This window comes from Schistocerca nitens, chromosome 7 (assembly GCF_023898315.1).
Source record: "Schistocerca nitens isolate TAMUIC-IGC-003100 chromosome 7, iqSchNite1.1, whole genome shotgun sequence".
In the NCBI taxonomy this organism is placed as follows: domain Eukaryota; kingdom Metazoa; phylum Arthropoda; class Insecta; order Orthoptera; family Acrididae; genus Schistocerca; species Schistocerca nitens.
The window spans coordinates 141,207,604-141,216,145 of record NC_064620.1 but is presented as its reverse complement, the minus strand read 5'-3'; the positions used below and the strand labels follow the sequence as shown (position 1 = coordinate 141,216,145).

Here is an 8,542-nt window from a genome sequence, read left to right as displayed (position 1 = left end):
ATCGTATTTTTTAATCTACTGCCGCTTTCATCTTACAAAATTATTGTTGATGTATGCAGGCACTGACTTGACCCTCCAACTGCGCGGTTGACAGTAGGCCGGCGACGTCACTGTAGGCCGGGTGAGCCGCCGTTGCTGAAGTGGCAGGCCTTATTCCGTTTCATGTAGCAAGGTAAATATTTGTGTTTTTCCGAATTGGCAGTGGTTTTACGTTAGTGATTTACAGTTATAGTGAACCAACAAGCAGTTTTATATCAGTGACGTGAGAGGAAGACTCTTCTGTTAGCGGTGTTCTTATTCCTAAGGTGAATGGTCAATCTGCCAAACATGATGAAGGGTTCGTAAAAATCATTGCATAAAATTTCCGCCATTTTGAAGAGTTTATCATACAAATAGTGCAAAAGATTATTTTCCTTGGAAAAAATAGTTTTCTTCAGCTTGGTGGCATATGCTGTCTCGAGAGAGGTGCCCGTGACTTACGCGTTAAAGAACTGCTTCGTCGGTCTCTGTACCGTGCGCATCTATAGGAACGCGGTGGCATTTGTTGCACACAGATGGAAGCAATGTTCCTAAGTAGTTATCCTTTTAATTCAAGAGATGCTGAGATTTGTATGATGTGTAACTCGGTCTACTCAGTCAGCTGTATTTGCTGTGCGACGGACTCATAACTGCCTACTAGCCTAGAAGTGCAGACTACTTCAAAGGGTATGCCTTGATAGTAGATGATGTTACTTGCTGTTCACTTGATTTTTAGTTTAATTATTGGATAACATATTATTAAAAAGATTTGTTCTTTGTGTATGTGTAAGGAACGTATGAACTAATGAAAGACTGTGTCTATTTACAGGGCGAGATAACAGACATGGGAAGTGAGCATTACTGCCTCAGATGGAATAATCATCAGAGCAACTTACTCGGTGTATTCAGTCAGCTTCTTCAAGACGAGAGCCTTGTAGACGTTACCCTTGCCTGTGCTGAAGGACATTCAATACGTGCTCACAAAGTGGTCCTCTCAGCTTGTTCATCTTATTTTCAGACACTTTTTGTTGACCATCCAAGCCGGCACCCAATTGTTATCCTTAAGGACGTACGGTTTGCAGAATTAAGAACTCTAGTGGAATTCATGTACAAGGGTGAAGTGAACGTAGAGTACTGTCAGCTGTCAGCTCTACTGAAAACAGCGGAAAGTCTCAAAGTGAAAGGTCTCGCAGAGATGACAAACTTAAATTCGGGAAGAGATGAACATAGTGAAGTGCCTAACGCAAAGCATTCGAGCAACGCCAGTGGAGCTGACGTCCCTCCCTCTTCGGATTCTGCTGCCAAGAGGCTCAGTGATGGAGGTGCAAGAACGCCGCTTCCAGCCGAAAGTGTTTCCCCGCCTGTTCGTGTTGAGAGACAGCAGTTTGGTGATAAAGATAATTCCGGTTGTGATGAAAACGAAAGTTGTGACGAAGGAGCGAGGCGAGCAGATACACCTGAAGTTGATGACCTATCCATTCGTGGCAGTTGTGCTGGGCCGAGTGATATGACAGTGGGTAGCAGTGCAGTGTCATCTCATCCACCTACAGCAGCCGCAGTTACTGCGACGTCTTCGACAGCTGTTTGCAGGCTACCATCTCCCCACAGTAGTGAACCAATCCCTGGGCCTTCATGTATGCTACCAGTTCAACAAGTACCCTTGGTAAGTAAGAGTAAACCAAATGCCTTACTCTTTTGTCAGCAGGACAAAAATACACAGTTCCTAGTTCATTTCAGTCCGTGTCTCATGTACAGGGGTAACTGTGGTGTCACAGTGGTGTTGCAATCTGGCAGTAGAGTGTTTATTGCTGTTACTTTACTTAAGAATGGATTATTTTCCTGGCAAAGGTTTCAGGCGCTAGGTGAAACTCATTGTTATGAAACTTTAAGCTGCTAGAGAAGGTATTGTATGTGTCACACCCACGGTAGCATTACTTTGTTTCCATTAAAAAATTTTACTCTTCACTGCTCAGTGGCTGCATGGGTAAAGTTTTCACATAGTAATTTGCATGTAATTTCTCTGACTAAGACTATACATAATTAAAACATGCATGTTTATTTATCTGTTCACACAGAAGAAATGTAAAATGGTCAAAGATAATCTGTAAATTCAAATTACCTAGCAAACTGTAAATGCAGTTGGCTTTGAGAAGACATTTCTCTCGTAGAGCAGCTCACGCAAGGGAAGCCCAAAAGTAGTGTGGTCTGTACACTGAGAAAACATATATTTGCATTTAAAATCACAAATGACATTAGGTATTTACAAGAGAATTGAAGCTAATTTTGAGGGCTGTATATGACTGCAAGTTTTTAACAATGCTGATAATGATTTAATTACCTGTGCATAATTATTGAAGAACAGGCATATTACAGTACTGAAAGCTGTTTGTCATGCTTGTGTGACTTACCAGCTTATATGCATTCTGTTTTGTCACATAGGTTTTTGCCAGAAGGAAAAGAAATAGGTTTGTGCATACACGAGTTCATATTCTTCAAGATGAAATGGTGTATATGAAAACTGGCATTCCTGTATGAATGACATTTTAGTAGGAAATGTTTCCAGGGTGCTGTATTGTAGTGTTGCTGACAAATTGTATAGTTAAACACTTGCAGTCTTTTTAAAGGAGTATTTCCTGTTGTAACTAGGACTCTGAGGCTTTTTATGTTGAGTGGGAGAATAAAGTCTCAGTGAAAACCATTATATTTATGGGCTGTACTTATAGTAAATACTAAAAATGGATTGATGATCTAACATACTATATAAGAAAAAATATAATAGAAAATAACTAAGTGGAAGAAATTATATGAAACGTGTTCAGTCATTAGTCACTGTCCAGTTCACAATTGAAATTTATAGTGGCTTTTGTATGATGATACTGTGTTTTATAATGTTTCAAGAATGGTCACTGCAATAATAGAATAAATAGTTCCTGTTTGCTCCTCAGCATAAAGTAATGTTGACCTAACTTTTAATGATAGTGTACCCAGCAAACTTTAAATTCTTCCCTTTTTTCCTCTCATCTCTCTTCTTTAGTTACTTCTCTTCCACCAAATAATTTATTCTACTGTTGCTTCTATTAAATATCAACTGTTACCATACAGTTGTAATCTGCTGTTCAGTAACTTTTATGATATGATGTTTTTCTCTCTCTCTATATATATCACAGTCTTTAAAGAAGGAAGTAGATTGGGATCGAAGTGTTGCTGATGATAAGAGTACCACAGGAGAAAGTTCCTCTGACTATAGACATCCGCAAGATTTGGTGAGTACAAAACTAAAATTTGTTTCCTAATTTTTCAAACTTAAGTATGTATGCTTCTTTATATCTTGCCCTTAGTAATGTAAAATATATACATGGCAGTACTGAAGGTTTTGTTACAATGAAACTGAGGTTGGAAAATAAGGCTTAAAATCTACATGTAATAAATGATGTAAATGTTAAGTCTTACACTGAAATTGTATTTGGGGCTTTGTTATTGACTTAATTGATACTGCCAATAAATAATTGTTCCTTTTCCTGTTTTCATTTTAATTCAGTATTTATCTTCCTAATTTTGATGTATTTTCAAGACAAATTTGTTTGGTCACTACAATATTTTGGAATATCTACATCGTGAATCTTGGGATCAATGTACTTGAATTAGTTCTGACTTTTTGTTGCAAAACATTTCTCCACAAAAACAAAATAACTTCTTAAAATGCACCTCAGAGACCCACATAATTTCATGAGTGGGATGGTGACATCTGTCTTTTCATCCATTGTTTTCCAAATTCTCTTTCATTTGTGGATCTTGTTGTAATTCATCTCTGTTCAGACCATCTTGGTTTAGATCTGCTATTAAGTCTTTTTTTCTTCCAAGACTGGATGATTATTTAATGAGGTAATTAGCTTAGGTTTCTCACAACACTCTGTAAAATTACCATATTAACTTCATCAGGAAGCAAGGAAAAGTGTGTTTCTGTTATAATATAGAATAAAGTTCATGTTATGGACTTAATTTCTGCATGTGCAGAAAGACAAGACTACCTGATCAAACAAAAATGTTGGTAGGTGTTATGAAATATGATCAAAATGAGCTTTTTAATTTCTCAGATGTTGTTTCTGTCCCATCACGTCTTTGGTTTGGACTTCTTTTTGCCTGACTATATTTCACATTTAGCTACATACAAAATTTGTAGACTAACTGGAAGGTTAAATTCACACCATATAGCCATGTAATACGGTTGTCTTATCACACCATCACTGTCATCTTTAACTTTTGATTTTGAGTTCCAGAGATGGCATAAACATATTGTTACCCTGACATTTGTTCCACATTTTCTTTTAATGAATGAGGTTTTACATTATTAACTAATTTTCTAATGAGGTAACTTTACAATCAGAGCTGGTAATATGATGCTGTGTTCTGTATAAAAACAAAGAACAGATAACTAAGCACGAATATATTTATTTCTTTATTTATGTCCAGTGCCATCAGGGAATCAACTCTGCTTTTATTGCTGATGTCTTTAAGTTCATGGGTGTAAAAGTGATGTATTAACATCCTTGCTTGTAAAGTTGTTGTAAAAAGGGATACACTAATAATCCAAAACTTATGCTGAAAAAAATGAAATACACACTACAGAAAAGAATGAATTGGTGTACGTACTAATATACGTTACCAAATTCTCGTAACTGAGTCATCTAAAATGAAAGACAGTATTTTAACACTACACTAATAGTTATGAATAATTGATAGTGGTCACATTTCTTTTGATAATAATTTTGTTTGTTGTGTTCCCTACACTTACTCCAGTTTTATATCATTGAGAAGGAAATTGTTAGTCACTTTTATTTTTTTTAAAGTGACTCTTCTCATGCCATCCACAAGGTCAGGATGTTGGAATGTTGACGTATTTCTGTTTTGTGCCGAACAATTCTAAATGTTAACCTTCTGCCATGCTTTTTATATGTGTGGCATCAAGCACTGGAGAGTCCAGGGTAGAGTAACGACAATGTGGATAGGATAGACTGCTACTCATAAGATAAAGGAAGGTTCGAGTCGCCGACAGGTGCAATGAAAAGAGAAGCTAGAAATATTTCTTATTTGGGTACAGTCCTTCAGAAGTAGAAGACCCACATGTTCACACAACAATAATTCACACACACACACACACACACACACACACACACACACACACACAATCTATATATTTAATATTGTTGTTTTTATGCGACTATTTCAGCCAGAACATTGTTGCTTATTGGTCACAGGTTCTCAAGATATTTGTAGTACAGTAATGTATACCTCATTATTCATATATTCAAATGTAATTGCATTTTTCATTTATCAAAATGACACTTTTCTTCATTTAAAACAAATTACATGCCTTCATAGTAAATTATGAACTTACTAAAATTTGCTTTGATACAGGGGCAATTTTAATTACACATCACTTTCCTTTCTGTAACAACATGGCAGATTGGTGTATAAGTAGTAACTGATAATGGACATAGGATGCTGAAGTACCTAGTTATTTTGATAGTATAAGTAATTAAACACCCTTGATTCTGAAAGCCAGCATTTTTTACCATCCTTTATTTTTGTTAAATCATGTTATTTCTATTATCTGGTCAGACATATGTTCTATGAAGGATATCCGGTTAACTGGTAATATGGAACATTTCAGTGTACAGGGAAGAGTAACATATATTACTCGAATCTAGGGTTTATGGACCTACTTTTACCATTTAGGAAGAATTTGGGGTTTCCCTCTCTGTGTGGTCATCAGATATCCATTTAGTAATGGACTATGATGAAATTTTAATTTTTCCATCAGCCATTTTTGCACACAGATTTCAGAGGACACCTTTTTCTGCAGCAGTTTGTGCCAGTTTGCACAACCTCTGTCACTGCAAATTTGACAAAAGCTTATTTTTACAAGGGGATGAGAGTGATGAGTTGTAGATATCATTCTGGTGTACATTAAAATTAATTATTTTACTGTATTAGCAGACAATGTCTATGTTAAAAATAGTAATCTGGACTTGTGTGATCATTTCAATGAGACTGTTGCTATGGCTGAAAGTGAACGAAATATGTTGTAGTTACCAGGTTTTATTATCAGAATATTCTCAAGGACAATTTTCCAGTTAATGTTGATGGAAATGAAATGTCCATCAAATGAATTAAGGGAGAAGGGCATACCATGTAATATTTTTCATTCATTGCTTTGTAATTTGGATAGAGGTTATTTCTCAAATAATTTGTGTAATCTGAAATATTCCACCAGAGAACAGAATTAGCCAGTTACTTTGTGTCAGAAAACTGCAAGCAACATTTTAATTGAAACCTATCCGAACTTTGAAAAACATTGGGACAGTTATCTAAAGATCAGGTGCATTTCCTTACGCCCTTAAAGAGAAATTCCATATTATCATAAATAAGTGACAACATATTTTGTAATAACCGGAGAAAAGGAAATGAGCGAATGGTTTCAAATGAACAAAGTTATTCTGGGTGGATCTTGCTTTCTGATTCTATAGCATCATATGAAAGAGTATTGTGTTATAATGCTGCTGTAACTTGTAAAGTAAAAAATAAATAAATAATACTGGTTCTGTATTTAAAACATCTTTTGTTTAAAAGGTTGTATTAGATAACCTGAGTCATAAAAGTTATGATTGCTGGCTCAAGAATTTCATAACTACTGGGATAGGATAACAATGTTAAGTTATATTTGTGGATGTTAAGAGAGAACTGAAGATGTATTCTTAGTACTTCATACTTCATCTTCCTGTAGTTTATGATTTTTCTGTTGCTATTTGCTTCCTAGTATGTGTTTATTTGGCTGTAGTTTTTTGTATTTGTTTTGATAAAGTTATCTAGTTGTCAAGAAGTTGACCTTCAGTTTTGGCTGTCATTGTTTTTTTTTCCATAGTGTTTTGTTGATATAAATTTTATATGGACATTTTTAATGAAATGTACTGAATTTCCAACATCATTTGACTACCCCAGAAACTTCGCTGCCAAACAAAATGAGCGTCAACTTCTTGTGCTCTGTTAATTTTGAATATTAATATTTGAGAATTAGCAGTCAATGAAAATTTAGCAGTAAAACAATCCAAGCAAAAAGAAGTTGATGTTCTTTTGTTTTGTTGCAGGAGTCTATGGGGGCGTCTGACCCCCCTGAGAGTCACTCCCCAAGATTGTTCTCATGTATGTACTGTGGGGCATCATTTCCATACCAGAGTAAGCTCACACGTCATATATTGTCACATAGTTTGGAAACACTCAAATATCGTGAACAGATACATTTGCATCAGCAGCATTCACTTGTAACCATGGCAGCGGCAGGTATGGTGGAACCTCTAAACCTTATGGAAAGCCACTTCGGAGGCCGTCCTCCACCTCACGAGAAATTGGAACCAACTTATTCCCAAGAGAATTCAGCCATGGAGCTGGATTTTTCTGCAACTGGTTTAGGTGAAGTTGGAACTTCTTCAAATGTTGTTCTTTGTAAATTTTGTGGCAAGTCATTCCCAGACGTCAGTTCTCTTATAACTCATTTGCCTGTGCATACTGGTGATCGTCCATTTAAGTGTGAGTTTTGTGGTAAAGCTTTCAAGCTACGTCACCACATGAAGGATCACTGCCGTGTCCATACTGGTGAACGTCCATTCCGTTGTTCTCTATGTGGCAAGACGTTTTCAAGATCTACTATTCTGAAAGCTCATGAAAAGACTCACTATCCAAAATATGTGAGGAAGTTCCTTTCGCCCAGCCCAGTTGATACAGAAGAGGAATCTCCGCAGCAATAATGAATAGGCTATTTAATAATTCCAAAGTGCCCCTTGTGCTGTTCCGTGTAGTTTAACCTTGATACAGGGAAATGTGTTATTTACACAACATAGCATTAGATAATTGGTTATTTTGATAGAATTTTAAAAGGCATATAATGAAGATGATATATATATATATATATATCTATATATACACACATGTGTAAATACATATGGTTAAATATCCACGGAATTGTACAGGCTCCTCCTGAGGCAAGCTCTTGAAGGATAAAAGCCATAAATAGTGTTTGATGAAAACACTCTAAAACTTGTTCATCAAGAGTGCTTTAAAACAAAATAGCTGTTGTAAGTAAACATGTTTTGCTGCCCAGTTGGTGCTTGTGGTTAACAGATCATTTTTCTAGAAAAGCAGTCTGTTTCCTCAGCTGAACTATGAGTTATAAAAATGAAATTAAGGCATTTCGTTGTAATTACTGATTAATATTGTTAGTTACATTGCATAGCAAAATGAAAATTTATTGTAACTAAGAAAATTGTTTATTTTATTGCTTACATGTTACATAAGAACACTTGCCAGAAAATTGTAATAGATGAGTGTTTTAGAAATTACATGTGTAACTTGGTCAAAATATGCAGATTATTAAAAATGATGTAGGCAGGTGTAATGATAGGAATTTCAGTATTGTGGCCCAGATAGTTGTCATGCAAAATTTCACTATAGGTTGCTTGATCACCACCAC

The 8,542-nt window shown here is 35.8% G+C and overlaps 1 protein-coding gene across 1 annotated transcript; it reads left to right on the top strand.

Moving 5' to 3' along the window:
- Window positions 1-694: 694 nt before the first annotated feature.
- LOC126195093 (protein abrupt-like) lies at window positions 695-8,213 on the top strand. The gene is made up of 4 exons (XM_049933555.1): window positions 695-705; window positions 848-1,681; window positions 3,186-3,281; window positions 7,164-8,213. Exons 2-4 carry the CDS (start codon window positions 863-865, stop codon window positions 7,818-7,820), a joined length of 1,572 nt encoding a protein of 523 aa, XP_049789512.1. The 5' UTR covers window positions 695-705; window positions 848-862; the 3' UTR covers window positions 7,821-8,213.
- Window positions 8,214-8,542: the final 329 nt, after the last annotated feature.

Coding starts and splice junctions, on each gene's coding strand:
- LOC126195093 (XM_049933555.1), top strand. CDS start 863: ATGGGAAGTGAGCATTACTGCCTCAGATGGAATAATCATCAGAGCAAC. Junction 1,682..3,185: donor CAGTTCAACAAGTACCCTTG/GTAAGTAAGAGT, acceptor TATATATCACAG/TCTTTAAAGAAGGAAGTAGA. Junction 3,282..7,163: donor ATAGACATCCGCAAGATTTG/GTGAGTACAAAA, acceptor GTTTTGTTGCAG/GAGTCTATGGGGGCGTCTGA.